Consider the following 20206-nt stretch of genomic DNA (forward strand, 5'->3'; position numbering starts at 1 on the left):
GTTTTCCTCTGTTCTTTGGGGTTTTTTTCTCTCTCTCTCTTTCTCTCAAACGCACAACTTTGCCTTACAAGGGCGTTATGTTGGTTTTGTAAGTGTGTGGGGAGACAGGGTAGAGAAAATCAAGAGGGAGTTGTGCTTGCTGTTCTTTGGTATTTTAATCTTGGTTAGACCTGGTACAACTGCAATGCTGAACAGAGAATTATACTGAATAGTATGACATAATAAGTTTTTAAATACAAAGCAGAGTGGTAGGTAGAGGTCAGAACCTTAATAAACATTCCAGCATTATTCCTATATAGTGTCTGCTAAATTTTTTTTTTCTTTTTTTTAAGTCTCAGCATCACAGGGAAGGCCCTGCAGGTTTTACTTGCTGGTTTTACCCTCCCCTGTTTCTGCTTCCCTCTAGTACTGGGAGGGGCCTCCCATGTTTATTTTTGACATTTTGTTTGCTGTTGTGGATAGTGAGTCTCATTTCAGTTTCTGTATGATCCTGGGAACAATTCTCAACATTTCTATCTCAGTTTTTTTTTTGTAGAAGAATCCCTTTCTGTTCTTAAGTCAGAAATGTTTAATGTTCCTCTTTCACTGCTCTAGTCTTCACCCAAACACTTTCCTTTGAAAGATGTACATTTTTGCACAGTAATGCTTTGTTGTTGAATTCTGTGAAGTCTATTGACAAGAACAAAACACCATCTAAAATGCTACTATTCTTGTTCAGCAAAAATTATTTGCATTACTTAAATAGCAGGTTGCCAGTTTTTTGTCATTTTGATTGCTCTGGAATAAAAGATAGACATGGAGCTTGACTTGGCAGGGATTTAACTTAACTTGTTGCTTTTTAGCTCAAAAGAGAAAATAAAGGGCTCTAGAGATGTCTTTGTGGTAGCATTTTGTTGTTCAGTGAGGTCATGGAGAAGCTCCTACAGTACTGCAGTGTGCTGCTCTCAGCTGTTTTCATTTTTCACTAGGAAGATGCAACTCTCTGAGACTATAGCACGTAGCCCTCTGAGACCTGAGGTGGAAGGACAAGAGAAATTAGATACCCTGATCAAAGCTTGATATAACTAAGGCTTTTGTGTCTTAATCTATAGCAGAAGAAAGAGTTACCTTTTTCAGAAGTAGCTGCCCATCATTTTGTCTTGTGGCTTTGGCAGATAGGAATGCATTTCTGAAGGGCTGGACATCAATCAGCTTAATTTTTTGATGGCTACTCTCTTGCAGGAGCGTCAGAAACAGTTGGAAAGTCTTGGCATATCTCTTCAGTCTTCTGGAATAAAAGTTGGGGATAATAAGTGCTTCCTGGTTAATTTGAATGCAGATCCAGCTCTCAATGAACTTCTGGTATACTATTTAAAGGTAAAAATAAATATTGATATATAAAAAAAAATGTTTTTTTTTTAATAGAAGTGGGCTTCTAATGCCATTGGCAGAGGTGTACTTAGAAAATGTTATAAAAACTGCGTATCTAAAGCATTCTGTGATACTCACTGCCTCATTAAAAATAATATGTGTACAACCTTTTTATTTCAGATTTAATTCTTTGTATCAGAGGAAGGTTTGGGGCTTTTTTGGTTTTGTTTTTAAGAGGAATTTAGAGATGCTCTCTTTTATAAACCGTCTATTGGGTTTTTTTATGCCAGCTTTCACAAGGTTTTACCCAGAAAAGTATTTTATCTGGGAGTATCAGTAATCAGCTTGCTTCTGGCTTCACTTTATAAAATGTATTTTTATTTCTCTTCATGCAACTTGCCAGGAGTGAAAATTAAGTTCTGTTCTGCCTTAGCACTTCTGCTGATGTGCAGTCCGTGTTACTGATGTTAAACATAAATCGCGTAATGTGACTTTTGGACTCTGCACTGAAATGTTTGAGCAGTTTAACAAACTGTAGACGTGATCTGGAGTCAGGAGGAGAAATGAGATACAACCATTTTTAAGTCACACTTTAGAATACAAGTTCTAAAAATTTAGCAGGGTAAGAATGTTGGCAGTTTGAGCTTCACGTTAAATCATTCTCTTTTCTTTAAAGTGGTCTATAGTAATTCTCAAAACAGCCACAGAATTAGCAATTGGGCTGAAAGGTGGTTTTGGTTTAGTCAGTCTTAGGAAATACGTGATCCTCTTTTATATCAGTCATAGTTGCTCTGTGATATCTCTATGAAAGCAAGGGAAAGAACTTTGTCAGTGTTGTATCTGCTAAAAAACATTAAAAGGGACAAAAGAGCTGAGCTGAGGTTTTGGGAGAAGAATTGAATCCTTTCCAGGCGCCTTGCACGTAGGTGTCCAGAGTGTGACTCAAGCTGCTAAATCGGCCTCGACGCTGACAGCTATTGAAGCAGAGCCGACTTCTGTGGTGTCCATTGTGAACACATGACAGGAGTACACTGAGCACAAAGCCTGCTCAGAAAACAGGCCTTGGCCCATCAGTACCAGCAGAAGAGTCTCAGGTGGTACTGTGCTACTTTCCTTTTCTAGAGAAAACCCCTTTGCATGGGGGGGTAGGTTTTGTGTGTTTCAGTTCGTTTTTTTGTTTTTTTTTTTTTTTTTAATAACGCAGATTTGTTTTGTTGATTGAGAATTTCGGTGTAGAAATCCCTGTGCTTTGAAATTCTTTCGATAAAATTACTTACACCTGTTTTGCCTAAAATTCTGAGGTTAAACTGTCTTGCTTCTCAGAGTAAAATATCTTGCCCACATTCTCTTTCATGCTGAGCTGCGTATGTACTAGTTCTTACAAGCACCACAGAACAACTTGATCTGACTTATCTAAACTATTGTATCTTTTCCTCAAAAATTGCTCAAAGATGCCTAAAAAAGAAATGGATGAACTGAGGCACGTATGGAGTGATCCTTCCTCTGCCAAATCCCTCGTGCCTCAAGTACTTCAGGAATTTCCTAAGCCGTTGGATGATCTAGATGGAACCTCTGTAATAGCCATGGGTCTAACCACTGTGAACCTGTCTTAATTCCTCTTTGAACTCCTTTATACTTTTGACTTCTACAACATCCCGAGGCACTGAATTCCACAATTAAGTTACAGAAACCTCTTCATCTTCGGATTTAACTGTTGCCTGTAAACTTCCCTGAGTGCTCCCTACTTGTTACTGTAAGACAAAGGGAGGATTTGCTTGCAATGTTTCATTTTCCTTTTTCCCTCTGAGGGAAGTATTGAACAGCTTTCAAATTTTGGAACTAGATGACAAGGTATATTCAGGAGGAGAACGGATGAGTTAGAGCTAGTGAACTTCTGCAATCCATTGCTAACATCTTAATTAATTTTTCCCAGGAGCACACGTTAATAGGCTCAGACAACTCTCAAGATATCCAGCTGTGTGGAATGGGAATTCTTCCTGAACACTGTATCATAGACATCACCCCAGAAGGACAGGTTATGTTAACACCTCAAAAAAATACTAGGTAAAGGAATAAAATACAGCTCCAGTTGTATAATAATTGTAGTTTTATCTAGTATTTTATGGTTAGTGGTGCAAAAAGATAATTAAAAAATGAACTTTTCCATGTAGTCTGAAGTAAGAAAATTCTACTTCTTGTATCCTGCTTTTACATTTTGTTTTAATTGTCATCTACCCCTCTGTCAACTCGTATCTTTCATTCTAAAGAGATTTCTCTCAGTGATGGTGTTTGTAGTCTAAGTTTTCAAAAAGAGGATGAGTAAATGGCATATGCTTTCAGCAAGTAAATACTCACTGATTTGCAGCTGTGTAGATGTAACTCTGTCAAAATTTGAATTAATTTTCTAGGAAATCTGTTGATATGCAAAGAGCTGCTGAAGCATTTGTTGCTTTATTTGATTAAGTAGCAGTACTTGAAAAGCAGATGGTATATTCAAATTGATCACAAAATGACATGCATTGTCAGCATCTCCAATAATTTATTTTTAGACACACAAAATTCAAGAATTTCACATTTACCCTGATTTGTAGTTGATCCTGCTTTGAGCAGGAGATTGGACTAGATAACATCCTGAGATTCCCTTCAAATTTGAGTTATCCTATGATCCTATTTTCAGACTTAACTGACTCTGAAATAAAAGTAGTTTCTGATTATTCTAATTAGTTTATTGTCTTTAAGCTATTTATAAAGCAAAGTTCTCCAGTGTCTTATTCAGATGTTTCTATTTTGTGTCTGTATTTCAAAGTAGTGTGAAAAATGTTTATTTCCAGTGACATCATCTTTTTTCAGGCCCCTCATTTTTAAGCTCTAATTATACTCCCCAGACATAGCTGTCATAATACCTATCCAAAAGTACTGAACTCGATAAGCTTAAGCAATCAAAAGAAGCTGAGTTTGAGGAGTTTATGAAACAGCAGAGGGTAGGTGAATGAAGTTTCTGGGGATATTTTGCCTGTTTGCAATCCATAAACCTGTTCTCCAGCCTTAGCTAGTTAAAATAAAGAAAGTAGTACTGGAAAAAAAATTAAGCCTTATATAGATGCATTTGCTTTAGATTTTTGCCTTTTCACAGGACATTCGTAAATGGTTCTGCTGTCATGTGTCCTATCCAGCTACATCATGGGGACAGAATACTGTGGGGAAACAACCACTTCTTCAGGTACAAAAGATACTAAAGAAATTGTAAATTTGCGCCAACTTTGTTTTATTTTAAGGCATAAGGAAAGATGACAGTGGAGCATTCAGGCTGCAGGAGGAGGTGATTTCTTTTTCATTGGGATTATAAAGGCAATGCTGATGTTTGGCTGTTCTTGAATGCTAGATGTCATAGCAACTGTGCATGAGTTTAGTTTCAGAGCAATAGGTTGACTTAACTTCTTGTATTCTCAAGGGACTGTAACCTTGCTGATGAGGACCTTGCTGTAGTTATCAGTACTATTATCTCACTGAAGAGATTTAATTTTTGAGTGGTTTGAGATTTAATTTGTGGTTCGGTACCACATTAGTATTAAGTTCTACTCTTCCACAGTGAAAATACTACACCCAAGCTTTGACTTGGATAGGTTGCCTTTTGGATTTTGCAGCTTAGGTGTTAGATTTTTGACTTATGTTATACAGTGATCTGGGTCTTACAAGGGCACTGTGTTCTCTGTTCCCTGGAATTCCAGCTCCAACCATACCTGAGACCTTCCTGTATCAGACAGGATCACTGGCAGAAGTTTTCTGTGAAAGACTGTATTGAAACCTTCTGTGTCTGGTCTGAAATACCTTACGGATCAGTGGATTTAAATGATAATCTAAAACTTAATTGTTTTCTTTTATTCTTGAAAGAAGAATCCACATAAGAAGTGGGATATAATTTCATTATTGCCTCTAAATTATTTGGATATGGGACAACTGAAAAAATTCATGGTTATCTAAACTATATGATTAGCAATATCAGGTACTCTCTATTATCAGACTGTAGAATGGATTAGTTAGTTTGCCTTGAACTCCCCTGTTTAGCCTGAGGAAAACTATATTCACAGGACATCAACAAATTTTGAAAGGGAAAAATCTACCGATTGGATAATCTGCTTAATTTTTATAATCTTTGAAAGCAACCCTTTGTTTCAAAGTTGAGCAATTAATAGTTTTTTAAAATTTTTCCTCTTATTTAAAGGCTGAATTTGCCAAAGAAGAAAAAGAAGGCAGATCATGAGGATGAAGAGCGAGACAACTCTATGAAGTGCAGTAATAGTGTTGAGCAGCTGGACATAGATGGAGACAATTCCAGTGAAGTGTCTAGTGAGATAAACTTTAGCTATGAATATGCCCAGATGGAAGTCACTATGAAGGCACTTGGTAGTAATGGTAAGAAGCAACAGAAATTTTTGAAAATAGGTACAGAATATGAGGTTACATCTTCAAGGACTCTTAACCACAGACTTTTTCCCTTATAACTTCCTACTGGAGAATTCTTCTTGTGAATGACTCATTGTAGCCATTTTAGCACTTGAGGGGGAAAAAAACACCACAGAATGTTTTGTTTGGCAGTTCTTGTTGAGAAAAAAGCCAAAGCTGGAATATTGGTGGAACTGCAGCCTCAAATCAAAGTGTTTTCACTTTGTTGTTTATTTTTCTTGTGTTATGTCTCACTCAGGCATTAACTGTAGTGATTTCTATCTCTGAAACCGTGTTCCTTAGTTTTTGTGGTCTTACGTAGCTGTCCCAGAACAGTATTATTTTGGGAAACAGGAGGAAGTTTTTTCAGCTTGGTCTTTCCCTTTTCTAAATTCTCTTAAATCGTCCATCCAATCTGTTCTGTAGATGTTTATTTTACTCCACAATTCAGCAGCATTTTTTTAATATGCATTACAGCAAAAATATAATCTCTTCCTCCTTTTATATGCTAACTATGTTTACTCTCTAGGATGTTCTTCACCATGGATTTCAGTGGCTACTGCAGTCCCTAACATGGATAACTGCAGATACAGAATGGGGAAGGGAAGTACCAAATCATAGTAATTTGTGCCTTGCCCAAGGTCATCAGCATATCTGTAGCAGAACGTGGGAAAGATCTTGTATTTCCGAGTCTGCTGTGTCTGCCCCATATTCATTACATGATTGTTTCCAATTTAGTTTTGTGATTACCAGGTATTTGACCCCAGAAGTACTAGCTTCGTTTTCAATGTCTGCTTAGATCCAATGCAGTCAATCTTGCAAAGCCTGGAGCAGCAACACGAAGAGGAGAAGAGATCTGCGCTTGAACGACAGAGACTGATGTATGAACATGAACTGGAGCAATTGCGAAGGCGATTGTCACCAGAGAAGCAGCATTTCCGGAGCATGGACAGGTTCTCCTTTCATTCTCCCAGTGCCCAGCAGCGCTTACGGCAGTGGGCGGAGGAGAGGTGGGTAATCAAATCTGACCATCAGGAATGTTCATTTAAAGTTCTTCAGTGCCAGTGAATTTTGCAAGATTTTAATTGCCTTGCATGCTTCTGCGAAATTTCTGAGAGGACTCCTGCGGGGTGGTTGGGGAGGACAGAACAAAGATGTTAGTCTAAGAACAATCAGACCTATAATGCTAGAAAAGATGAGAAAGAATGAGTGCCTGCTTTGTTGTTAAGGAGAAATTCTAGCCTGATTGGCAACAAATTTGACTAAAGATGAGGTGATTGGAAGAAATTTTGGGACTCCTACATGAGTTTGTTCTGCTGTGGATCATGACTCAGCTGCTGGAAGGTTGTTTCTCCTCTTGATTCACATCCATCTGTCTGACCTGGGCAGGTCCTGGCAACCAGAAGAGTGCAGAAAGGAAAGGGAGTAAGAGGATGATACAAAGAATTTTGATCCAGAGCTTTGCAAAAACTGTTTAATAACCACAGAGGGGCCACTGTCCTCTTTGCCTCCTCCTAGGCAATTGCACTGAGGTTATTTACAGCCTCTAAATGATCGTTTCCAGTATTACTGTCAAAAAGAGCAGCTGCAGGAGGAAGATGCAATGTACCCTAAACCAATGAGTATGGTAAAGGCATTGTAACGAGAAAATACAGATCTAATTTATATGGCTAGAGAAGCAACTTTTGAAATAGAAAATATTTGAGACAGTCTAACAAGGTGTTCGCTGTGTGTCTGGAATATTTTGTGGTAGCAGATTCCTGTGCTGCACAGTTTGCGCTCTCTCACACTTGCCAGGAAGGCCAGTGAGCAAGTGGGTCATGGTGTCTGAATAAATCTTTCTCTGTAAAATGGACCATCCACATCTGTGGTGGGGAAACTCTGGAATAAGCCACACAAGAGCTGACTGTTTAGCAGATGCATGGAGAAGTCTCCATAGCCAGCAGTATGCTAATGTTCATACTGCTGAATTAATACAGATAATCTTCCCCCTTCCTCCCCCCGCAGAAGAAATGCAATTTAATTCTCCTGATTTTTGTGTTAAAAAGCTGAATGTTAAGACTCCTTCCTGCGAAGTGATCATGTTTTGCACTCAGTTTCAATACTTGAATGCCATGATTTTTCCTGTCTCCACCTACAAATCCCATTCTTTTAGAGAAGAAATGTTGACCCACAGCCTGAGAAAGCTGCGAGAGCAGATTGTTAAAGCCAATTTGTATGTGAGAGAAGCCAATTTTATTGGAGAGGAATTGGACAAGAGGACAGAGTACAAAGTTACCCTCCAGATCCCAGCTTCAAGCCTTAACGCTAACAGTAAGGTAAGGTAGCCCTAATGGAACTAAATCATTGTAAGTTTGCCCCTCAGCGTTCATATTTGTCGTATTCTGACTTTAATGGTCTAGATAGTTTGCCAGTCTATTCATGTGCATTAAACATGGCTCTGTTAGTGCATGCTACATCCTTATTTTGTTACTATGAAAGTCTTATAATGTGCTAGCTTACTGATAAATGTAACTTTCCACTGGTGTTGAAGTTCACACTTCTGTTGCAGCGTGATAAAATCTGTGCAGGTTAGGTAACCTCTATTTCAAGTATTTACCACCATCACTTGTGGATATTTGACTTTACATCATCCTAGTGAGTTGAGAAAACACTGTCATCCCCATTGTACAGGGAGGGATTGGAGCAGAGAGGATTTGGATGATTTGTTCCAGGCATCTTAGAAATTTTGGAAGGAGGGAACTGAACCCAGACTTCCATGTCTCAGGCTGGCTACCTAAGCTGGCTTATTTTCTCTGTTCTTGAGGTCAGCTCAATATTTTGGTGATAGTCAGGCTGTCATTGGTACAGTAGATGTATTTTATTCCAGGATTAGAATTTTTATCAATTCCTTTAGAAGTTTCTCTTGGTTGCTTGTTTTTCTTGCAGTCTTCTGGCACATCTAGAAACAGGATGGTAAAGAGGGTTAAGTGTCTGCACTAGTTGAAAGTTGCAGACAGTAGTAACCTTAGCTGGAAGTCCAGGCCTGCTGTAACTTGAGGATATTTGTGAAATGCTTAAATGTTCCTATTTGTAACACTTATGTAAGGTGAAAGTCCGTGGAAACTAGTGCCCGTAGCTGTGATTAGACTTCGCAGTTAAACTGAACATGAATGTATTGTGACAGCCGAACTCAGAGTCTGTCGCGCTTGAATTTGGTTGCTCAAGCTAGAACAAAAAAAGAATGAAATCCAAACTTTTCCCAAAGATGTTCTCAGGGTTTTTTTGTTTTTAAACTATTTTTTCATTGTTGTGACACGAATTCCTTATTGATATCTCTTTAATTGTTTCGCAGAGAGGTGCAATTCTCAGTGAGCCTGCTATTCAGGTGAGAAGGAAAGGGAAAGGCAAACAGATTTGGTCACTGGAAAAGCTGGAGAATCGACTGGTAGATATGAGGGATCTTTACCAGGAGTGGAAAGACTGTGAGGAAGACAACCCAGTACGTAAAAATTACTCCAGTATTGTGCTGATAGAATTACATCCCTGTTAAATTTTTTTGTTTAAGTAGATGTGAGAAAATCTTTGGCGGGGGAGGGGAGGTGTGCAAAAAGATAAGTCTTCCTGAGCCTTTGCTTTTCCTAGTACTGAAGCGGATCTTCAGCATTTCATTAACCCTTATCTTGTCACTTTGATGCTTGTTTGCATGCATAGTTGGTGACCAAACTGAGCATACAATAAGAAGCAATAGGTAAACACAACACGAGTTGATGTTCAGGCTGACTTCTCTGAATCTGACAACATTAAAGAGAACTTGCTGAGAACAGGCCTTATGCTCAGGCCAAAGTAAAATTCAAGCTTCCATTCCTCTTGTGGTCTAATCTAGCCTCTTGCTTGAGTTTTCTTTCATTACGCTGGTTGCGCAACGCTTGGAAAACTGTTTCATGAAAAGTTTGTTTTTCTTACTTTTTTCTGAACTTGATTGAAGGTAATGAGAGCTTACTTCAGGCGAGCTGATCCATTCTACGATGAGCAGGAAAACCACAGCCTTATCGGAGTAGCCAATGTTTTTCTTGAGTGCCTGTTCTATGATGTGAAGCTACAATATGCTGTTCCAATCATCAATCAGAAGGGAGAGGTTTGTCATTCTTCTATAATCTATCCGTACTCAAATTTGATTACAGCCCGTGGATCTTATTACCAGTATATAGTAGATATTTTCCAGTTTCATGTGCACAACCTCTTTGCTGACAATTTGGAATTATGCAAATCCTGTAATACCTTACTGGAGTTGTTTAGACAGCTCTGAATCCCTGCATAGTGATTGTGAAAGGAGAAAGCTTTGTGAGCACCTTTCTGAGCGAAGCAGCCCAAAATAAATACTTAGTAGAACACGTATGAGCTATAGCTCCACTCGCTTTCACTGGCTACCGTCAAGAATGGGCTCTTAAATATATACTGTAAAAACGACTTCAAAGGCAGGTAGAGCATACCGGGCAACATTCTCTGTGCTCTGGATCACATGTGCACTTTGCAGAGACTGGTGTGAAGGTGAGTGAGATTGCAGTATGCTGTTCCTAAAGTCACTTCAGTGGCTGATTTCTTTATGTTTTTACAGCAAAGGCTCTTTGATTCTTGCTCCGAAGAATTCTTCATCTGGTGCAACAAATGCACAGTGCAAAACAATAAAAAGGAATAAAATGTTGTCTGCTTACATACTGGAAACAGCAGTAGTTGTAGTTACCTGAAAAGGGATGAACCTGTCACTGTTTTCTGGTACACAAGTAATTCTTAATCCTTTCTTATCAGGTATCAGGTCGTCTCCACGTTGAAGTTGTTCGAGTGAGTGGAGAGATAGACGACAGGTTGGTTGGAGGTGAGGAGAGTCCAGACTATTCAAATGAAAACGACACTCAGGAGAGAAAACTTGTCTGCCGGGTGAGTTCCAGATATATCCCAACCTCTGAGCAACCTCCTCTCTTTCCATCCCAAGTCTTAAAGAAGTCCCTGGTACATTCGCTTCTGGACGTTAGATGTCTCTTTGTAACCTTGTGCGCCATGTTCGCTTCCAGTATTCAGCTACACGGGCAGAGTCCTGTCTTTGAACTCATTGACTGATTATATGAAACTGTGTTGATGTTTCAGGATTTAAAAAAAAAAAAGAGGAAATAATTTAGCTGTACCTAATCATTCAGTTGTATGTGCAGAGTTTAATACTTTTGCTGTATTTGTTTTCATGGCCTTGTGTAATGTCCTGGTGCCCAGTGTTTGTCTTGAAGCGCTGCTGTGTGGTCTTTTCTCACGATATTTTGTTTCTTGAGTGGCTGAAATAACACAAGAGAACTAGAAGGTTTTTGTTCCTTTCAGTCTCCATGATTTTTTTTAAGTCTGCAAGGTATTCATTAAACTATATTTATATGTATATGCATACGGTCTTATCCCAGACAGTTTATTGTAGTCTTGGAAGACATGGAAGATCTGTGCACTAGGGTTGGAGCTACAATATCTAATTCAAAAGGAGTCATAAAATCTGATGAAATCCCATTCTTCTGTGAATCATTCTCTCTCCATATTGCTCTCTTGAAATAGTCAATATTTTGTGAAATATATGCAGTTGTGTTTATTATTGTTAATAATAAAAAGAAAGTTAGCAGGAAGGATTTACTAGCAGTTCTGTGTTGTAGTAAAATGCAAGGTAGGCCAAGGTACAGATAAGAAAAGAGGGAGGCAAAAAGCACTAGAGGGAGTGGAACCCGAACTTTGCTGGCTTCTGGACAATATGAACGATTTGGGGGCAACTGTACTCTCTTTCATTTTTTATCCTGTCCCATAGAGCTCCATGGGCTTGCAAGCAGTATGGGGCGTTGTTGCAGGAAGCATTCTCCTGAGGATCTTGAGTGGTGCCTTACCATAGGAGTCTAACTCATCAGAACTTAATTTGACAACTGGCAAATAGAAGTTTATTAAATAATATGGTTAATATGATGGCTTTGTTTAGATTAGAAGGTGTATTCAAAACATTTTGTTTCTATTTGGCCTTGATTTTGAAAAAGAGGGGACAGGCTACTTTTGTATTGTTGCGGTTATTTTTGTATTGTTTCTAGCATCAAAGAATAAGGACAAGTAGTATCTTCAGACAAGGATTTTGCAGCATAAAGGAGCCATTTTTTGTAGAAGTATGAAAATTTTATTGTATTCCTCTGCAGTTATAAAGTTTTTGGTGCATCTCACCATGAAAAATTAAGTTTTGGTGTTTTTGTAAAACTCATACCCTTAGCTTTCACTCCCAAGAAATATGTGCCTGGTGACATCTAGTGGTGATGTTCAGCTGATGCACCCAAAATATTGTTTCCAACATATGTCAATGCAGAAATTCGTATTTGGTAAATTTTTTTGGTTTGCTCCTTTCTTTTTTCGTTATCCTTTGCAGTGGAACAGAATGACATTGTTCTAACAGAAGATATTTTTAATTCTATGCCTAATGAATAAGTGCTTTTTCTTTGTTTGTCATCTCTTTTTCTAGATTAAAATACTTCAGGCTACAGGTTTGCCACAGCACCTCTCCAACTTTGTGTTCTGCAAATATACGTTCTGGGATCAACTGGAGCCAGTTAATGTTGCACCTGAGGTGGATCCTTCCTTATCTTCCATCAGCAAGGAGCCACGGTGCATGGTTGTCTTCGATCACTGCAATGTAAATTTTTTTCTATTTTATTAATGCAAATGTAGGCAGAAAAAGCAGGTTTATGCTTGCACAACAGTTGCCTCTTTGCTTTCATTATTGTACTTTGTGAGGCTGATACCCTAATTCCATTTTTAATAAGAACTTGAAACATCTTCAGAGTCCATATAAGTTTGATTATACTACACTGTTCACTTGTACAAAAGTTGCAGAAGGTGAAGAAGTGGATTAATAAAGGAGAGCAATCTGTTCAGCAGAGAGACTTATGTTGGGAGTTCACCCACAGTAAAAATGCTGCTGAGTGTGAATGGAAGAGTGATATTCATCTGAGTATATTTGATGTCCATATCTGAGCTGACGACTCTGCACTCTGATGTAGTGGAGAGAAATGTCCCAGTCCTGGCACATGATGCCTGTTACCCTAATGTAGATGTTGAAGTTAAGTCATGTATCTTAGAACAGACTATTTCTTCCTATTGACTTTCGAGCAACTCTGAGTAGAGGCATCTTTAATAGAGATATCTAAAGTCAGCTTAGATGAATGCTAGCCAATCACCTGAGTTCTCATCTTGTTCTTTGTATCATTTGTCATTACATTGAGCAATTTATTTCACTTATCATTGGTAAAATAGATGTAATACCTTCTGATGAGTTTTGATTTTCTGAGTATTAGAACTTTTTTTTTTTTTTTGAACCATTGGATCAGGACTTAAAACAGCATATGGTCATTTTTCAGCTCTTCATAGACTTTAATCTTCAGCAAATCCTGTATCTTTGCCTTGCCTCCTGATTTTACAAACTGAGACGACAGATCTTCCTTTCCTCTATATTGTGTCTTGGGGACCAGGGTTTCTTTACTACATGCTTATATGACAAGTCAAGACACTAAATCTCTAAACCTAAGTCATTGCGTAGTCACAGTCATCAACAGATTTGTCGCTTACTTACAGGAAGTTTCTGTAAATATTTCTGAAGACTTCATGGAACATCTTTATGATGGTGCTTTGGCAATTGAAGTATATGGGCACAAGCAGACTGGTGACCGCAAAAATCCAGCCCTGTGGGATTTGGGAATAATTCAGGCCAAAACACGCAGCCTTCGTGACAGGTATATGTGGAAAATAGATCCGTGGATTAGAATTTTGGAAAATCACTATCTGAGGTGCCCAATTTTGAGACAGGTTTGGGATAAGTAGTCAAATTTTGAACTGAAGACAACCGAACATGTGTTTGAGACTGTATCTATTAGACTATTGTAAATAGAATCTGTCTATTGGAAAAACACCATGCGATGTGTCAGTAGGCTTTAAAAAAGTGAAAGAGGAGAAATGCCCATCTCTGTTTCAAATTGAAAATGGTAAAACTTGAAAGACTTTGAAGTCCCTTTTATGTAGGCAAACTCAAGTGCATAAGTAATGTTTTACAAAAGAGCGAGCTGATTATTTTCCTTTATATTGTTACGCTAGTCTGCACCAGAAAGAGCTATCAAGTCTAAAACAGTAAGATGGTTGTTCTGACTGTACACTGATATATTTATTCAAGGTCCAACTCCAGTTCGTTCTTGGCCAAGAAATGTCATCACTGTAATGCTTCCATTGGAAGAGCTATATTGCTAATTACTTCAATTGGAGTAAATATGCAACAGTATGGTAATTTAGACTGAAGGGGGTTGCTTTTTTGCTGGCAGCTGTTTGTTGTTCCCAAAGTAAGCTTAGTAGCATTTTCTTAAATGTAAGTTGTTTTGCCTCTCCAATTAGAAGGCAGCTTTGCACCTTAATTTATTGGCAGTTATTTCTCGTTTTACTTCCAGCCTAACCTTGTGTTGAGCATGTTGAGCATTAAGCTGTATATAGGGAAGTTTAAAAGAAAAGTCACGAAAATATGGCAAAGAGGAGATGGAAAAAAGATGGTATAAAATAGTGAGTTACGTTTGGTAGTTGAGTAGTAAGTACCTCCTTCCTTTTTGATTTTGAGGTACTACAAAAGTGGCCATTTTTTATGTAAGCTCTTAGAAGAATTGGAGAGAAGGCAGTAGTATGATGAAGTTCAGGAAGGTGCCCTGAATCTCGAAATCTTGTGAGACAATGTCACATTTTATTCTGCTGTCTTCTGTATGAATCTGATTGCACTGACAACACTGGGCTTCCGCGGCAGTAGTTAGAGACCAGGGCTTAAATGTTAGAATCTAGCGGAATTGGTTTTCATATTGGAATAAAGAAAAAGCTTACTTCTGATGTTTGACTAAAATAGTTGTCAGTAAAATTTATAAGCACTGCACAACTAGTAACCCTATATAGCCACAGATGGTGCATCTGTTGAAGTGTTCCTTTGCTTCTTCAATCTGCAGTCTCAGCTAATGCTTTGTTTTTTCTTTCATTTGGAAAAACAAAACAAAAAAACCCCAGCATTTGACATGTTTTGCAGGTGGAGTGAAGTAACCCGAAAAGTAGAACTCTGGGTTCAAATTCTAGAGCTGAATGAGAATGGGGAATACTGCCCAGTTGAGGTGACTCCTGCCAAGGATGTATGCACAGGAGGCATCTTCCAGCTACGACAGGTAAGGTGGCATGTACAGGATTTCAGCTGTGAAAAAAGCCTGCGGAAAGCTAAGAAGCTTCTGTTTTGTATCGTAAAGGGATGGTGTCCAAGGAACTGTCAAGCTTAGACACAAAATATGATATTGTGTAAAACAAACATAAAGTGGAAGAAAGTGGAGTCCCTCTGTGTTTTGTGAAACTGCCAGTGTGCATAAACTCAGATGTAAAGGTGATCAAAGGCTTACCTGTAACCTTTTTGCTATGTGCTGTTCCCTGTTCTGTGATAGTACCACGCAGAAGGGACATCGGTCTTGACTGAACTGAGTTATTTTTTAAAGAGGTACAGATCCTTATTTGATCCTTTCAATCAACCACTCCTTTGTTTTTTGAATTCTACACGCATTAAATTGTTAATGCTTAACTGAGTAGTTAACATTTTTAAGTGATAAGCTATTGCCCAGAGAACACTAGGAATTAGTTAAAGTTAGATACAGGCTGCACCTCTGAACTCCCCAACTCCTTTGATGTTTTTTCTTTTTTTTTTTTTCTTTTTTTTCCCCTCCTTCCCTGACAGGTTTTGCTAAAGAACAGTTACTTTGCTGCATCAATAGCATCAGTGGGTAAGAATTTTCAGTCAAGGAGACCAGAGTCAGGAAATGTTCACTGAAATTCCAGTAGCTCACCAAATTAGGCTATTTTCTTTCCTTTTGTTTTTTCTTTCATTTGGAAAAACAAAACAAAAAAACCCCACCCCTCTTGTAGGTGGGGAAGAGATCCTTTTTTGTGCCTTCAAAAGTATTAAAAATAAAATCCTGTAAGTATGTGTTTTGGAAACCCTCCAGAAAAGTAAACTGAGGAGCTGCTGAATGCTGAACTTTTTTTCTGTAAATACATAAATACTGTAAACATAAATCCTTGCAACAGAAGGGGTATCTCTTAAACACTGGTTCATTGAGATTCCAGTACTCACTACTTTGTTCTTCACAAAATAAAAACATAGTTGTTTGCGATGACTGCCAGTAGAGGTCTCTCTGTCAATGCTTTCAGCATTTTATGTTCTTTTTTCCAAGCATTTCAAATTGTTCTTTTGGGCAGGGGCAATCTCGACGAATTCAGGTTGAAGTGAGATCTGTACAGGAATCTGGGACCTTGCCACTGATGGAGGAATCAATATTATCTGTTGGAATTGGCTGTGTTCAAATAAAACGCGTCAAGTCACAAAAAGTACCTGAAAATTATCAGGTAAGAGTCTGAATATTTCCTGTCAGCTGTGGCTATTTCCAAGACATGTAAAAGCATAAAGTGATGTCCGAAGTTTGTTGCCGTTGGAGGCAACTCCATTTGTTTCAAGTTTTAGTTTGATTTGGGGGGGATCTTTTTTGAACTTACTTCTTAAACTTATAAAGCAACATCAAGAATTGTCAGAAATGCTTTGACAGTGGTTTTAGGGATTATTCAAGATAGTTTAAATCTAAACCTCTGTCTTTCAGAAAGTGTTGTGGAATATCTTCCTCTTAATCAAAAATCATTTTCCATGGCAAAAATTATATTTGTAAGACTACCTTCTGTGTTTATTCTGGTTTTGGGTTTTTTTTTTTTCCTATCCTTAAAAGCAGCCCAGCCTTAACACACCATTCAAAGAAGACAGAAAATGCCAAAGTTCGTAAAATTCATTGGGAGTTTGTCCAGTAGATTTTACTTCAAATATTAGCTATGGCAGCAATTTTAAGTAAGTATTCAAATTAAAATAAATCAGTGGAACATATATTCAAATAGTGTTGACTTACAAATAGTAGAATTATATGAGCCAGTTTTTGGCTCATACTGTGTGTTGGCCAGTTGTTTGACAACCTCAGAAGCACTGCATCTCATCTTAAACTGCAAGTATATTGATCTGTTTTTAGGGATTCTCTTCTTGTGATGCTCCTGTCGGTTTCTAGTGCAGTTTGACTTTTTCCCCCAGCAGCTAAATTTAAATTTAGTCACTCCTCTGAGTTGACAAGACAAAATCTGGTTAGAACAGAACAAGCAAGTCTCTGGACTTAGCTGCCCTACTTGAGACAAGGCCAACTAAATGTCAAGTAGTTTTTGGGACATCTCCCAGCTTTCCATAATGTTTACCCTGTTGACAGAGTATGATTCAGTGCATGTCTGGTCCCTTTTTTTGCTTAATCGGTATTGTTTTTCCCCTTGAGGTCTGAAGTAGTTGGGTTTTTTGTTGTCTCCTAAGCTTAGCAGTCCCCTGCCCCTTGTGTGTCAGGGGTACAAAACGGGGAATGTTTTCCACCTTTGCAGAAATCTCACTTTTCAGCAGCATCCTAGGCAGATTGTTGCTTTTCCTCCCCATTATGCTTCTGCTAGTGACTCTGCCTGCAGGCTCTCTAGCTGTCCCTCCCTCACAGCAGTTCCTGATACCCATGTCCTATAGAGCAAGTAAACTGTTGTTTCTCTCCTACTCCTGAACGGAGCAAGTTTCTTAAAAGACTCTTCTCTCGTGAGACAGAATGATTGGTTCTTGCAAATTTTACTTGAAAGCTATTACACCCCCACAACATACACATGCCCCTTTTAGCCTGTTTCATAAGGGGACAAGTCCCAGGTGAGCATCCTGTCTGTCTCACCCTGTTTCTTCCCCAGTGAATTTCTGATCTGTTGACCAGTTTCAGCTGTATCCGACAGAGCTGGCAATCCACAAAATAGTAAGTTCTTTCAAGAAGAAAGACTGAAGTGCTGCTTGAGAGAGACACTAGCGAGTTGTGTCTGACACTGATAACCCACACGGGAAAGGGCTATTGAAAACCATGTTTTATTAGTCGTGTTGCTTACAATACCCTTCGGACTTGAGCACCTGGATTTTTAGTCCCCTTATTAGCATTCCTCTATGTCAAGTAAATCAGTATCTATGGAATGTGAAAGATTTTCTAAAGACCTTGAACTAAGAAAACGCCTCTTCTATATGGCTTTTTAATTTTAGCTTAGTTAAGTTTTTGCTTTCATTATTAAGATACAAAAGTAGACTCCAGCGGCTTGTTATTTCTTAAATAGGTAAGTAATAACTCAGTGAGGACTGGAGTCCTCATTGCTTTTCCATTCACTGTGCAGGAGTGGCAGTTCTGCTTATGCTCATTGCAAGTGGCTCTGCTTGTGATGAATGTCGAGAATGAAAGGTGGTGTCTCCCATCAGAAAATAATGGAAATCAAAATGTCGAAGGTCTATGTTGCGACTCCTGGTGTGGCAGACACAGTTATCCTAACTCCCTAACAATTGGCTTAGATGTTTACGATTTTTCTCCTCTAAATGCTACAGCAAGCTTACCTCAAATCCTTTATGCCAGACTTTGATTTTTTTTTCAGTGCTTGCTGTAACATTCATACTTAACTCTTACAGCACATTTTTCTTTGCTGTCAGGTTCAACAGGTTTCAAGTTGTTTCATTGTAACACTGTAACTACCCCCTTTGTTAGGGCAATTTAAGTATTCCACTTGCTTCCAATTATGAAGAATTCTAATAGCTATATTTCTGTGAAATTTTTCCATTATTATTGTTGGATTGTTCTAGTTTGTGTGTAGATGAGCTGATAGCAGCAAATCTTTGGGATGTCTGTGTGTTTTAATTCTATCATCATACCATTGCTAAGATCGGACTTTTTGTAAGACTGCTAATATTGCTTGAAATAGTTACACCTTTTGCATTCAGTGTGTTTCCTGCTATCAAAAAAACTTAATGATGTGGTTTTGCATGTTTTGGCCTAGGAAGAAGAGGACGAAATGGACAGTTATCAGGTAAAAATTTTGAATTCTCTCTTTTTACAAACTCAGACATTTTCAGATTAAAACATGTTAGAGGAGGAACAGCATGTTATCTTTGCTATACTGATTGGATATATAGAGAGCCTGTCTTCTGAAGAGACTAAAAGCTTAAGAATTGCATAGATTGTTATGCTACAAAGCCATATGGTGGATTAGAGAGGTGGAAGGGAAAAACCAAGATGCCTTAATGTGTATTTTCAAAACAAGATCCAATTGCTTTTTGTCTTTGGTGTTTGGGGGGAAGGAGTCTTCCTTGACAAACTAGGGCTAGATTGTGATTGTCCTCATTGAGAACAAGAATAGGCATGGTAGTGTTGAAGATGCAGTCAAAATACTTCATGCTGTTTCATGTTACGAATGTGCTATGTGTGTGAGAGCTGGAGCGTACTGCATAGTAATCAATCCTTGGGCAAGCAAGGGGGGTTCTGTTCCTGGAGCCCAAAGACAGCAGTGATAAAACTACTGAAATCAGCACACAATTTTTTTTTTTTTTTTTAATGTATGTAATATCACAGTAGTGTGAGCCTTAAAGGGGAACTGATGAGGTACAATATCTGTGATATAGTTTTCATCTTCTTCTGAATAACTTTAACAAAAGTACATGATCGTCATTATAGATCTCAACTTTGTATAATGCGAGCCACCAGAGATTTAGGTTTAATGCTCTCTGTCAGATTCCAGCATACTTGTAGGGTTCTACAGGTGAGTAATACAACTGTAGTTTATAGTCTTGCATCCACCCATTTTTCTTGACAAAGTATTTGGTATAGTTTGATGTGAAATGAATCAGAACTGCTGTTGCCATAGAAGAGGCTTGCCTGAAGGCATCCCAGAGCTGATAGCTCATCTTTGTGGCACCCAACATACTGCATGTAGAGTATCATTCATCATTTCTGAGCATTTCTACACCAGAGACAAATGAACTGAATGTTCTTAAGGATGCTGAGGTGGTTTTCTGAAGGACATGAGCACTTAAGAAAAAATATTTTAAAAGGCTCAGTTGCAAATGCCATAACTAGGGACAATGGCATGATGTGGGGCAGGAACGGATTCCTAATATAAGGCTGCTAAACACTGAGTGTAAATGGTGAGTCATGGATAAGGACTGGGGTTTCCAGCTTTGCCGCAAGGTAGTGGTTAGTGAGTTTTAGACTAGTTTGGGGGCAGGGAAGATGTATAAAGTGAAGCTTGTTCAGCTGGGTAGTACAGAGTAACAGCTAGAGAAAAAGATGCCTTCTGGCTGGCAAGCAAAAATACTTCAGGTAAGGTGTGAAAAGTTAAGGGTTTGTGAAGAAAGGCTAAGAGAACTAGGGTTGTTTAGCCTCGAGGAGAAGAGGCTCAGGCGGGATCTTGTCCATGTATATAAATGGGAAGGAGTAAAGAAGATAGAGCCAAGCTCTTCTCA

The 20206-nt window shown here is 38.5% G+C and overlaps 1 protein-coding gene across 1 annotated transcript in view; it reads left to right on the forward strand.

Annotated features, from left to right (window-relative positions):
* KIF13B (kinesin family member 13B) overlaps positions 1-20206 on the forward strand; it is a 75334-nt gene that overhangs the window by 20621 nt on the left and 34507 nt on the right. The window contains exons 12-25 of the mRNA XM_009581422.1: positions 1222-1356; positions 3284-3414; positions 4484-4570; positions 5573-5763; positions 6593-6803; positions 7949-8111; positions 9128-9274; positions 9761-9910; positions 10582-10710; positions 12296-12466; positions 13405-13562; positions 14879-15011; positions 16087-16233; positions 18745-18774. Coding sequence (XP_009579717.1) covers positions 1222-1356; positions 3284-3414; positions 4484-4570; positions 5573-5763; positions 6593-6803; positions 7949-8111; positions 9128-9274; positions 9761-9910; positions 10582-10710; positions 12296-12466; positions 13405-13562; positions 14879-15011; positions 16087-16233; positions 18745-18774 — 1983 coding nt within the window. The remainder of the gene's footprint in view (positions 1-1221; positions 1357-3283; positions 3415-4483; positions 4571-5572; positions 5764-6592; positions 6804-7948; positions 8112-9127; positions 9275-9760; positions 9911-10581; positions 10711-12295; positions 12467-13404; positions 13563-14878; positions 15012-16086; positions 16234-18744; positions 18775-20206) is intronic.

The sequence above is a fragment of the Fulmarus glacialis genome, unplaced genomic scaffold (genome assembly GCF_000690835.1).
Source record: "Fulmarus glacialis isolate BGI_N327 unplaced genomic scaffold, ASM69083v1 scaffold907, whole genome shotgun sequence".
NCBI classification, from domain to species: Eukaryota; Metazoa; Chordata; class Aves; order Procellariiformes; family Procellariidae; genus Fulmarus; species Fulmarus glacialis.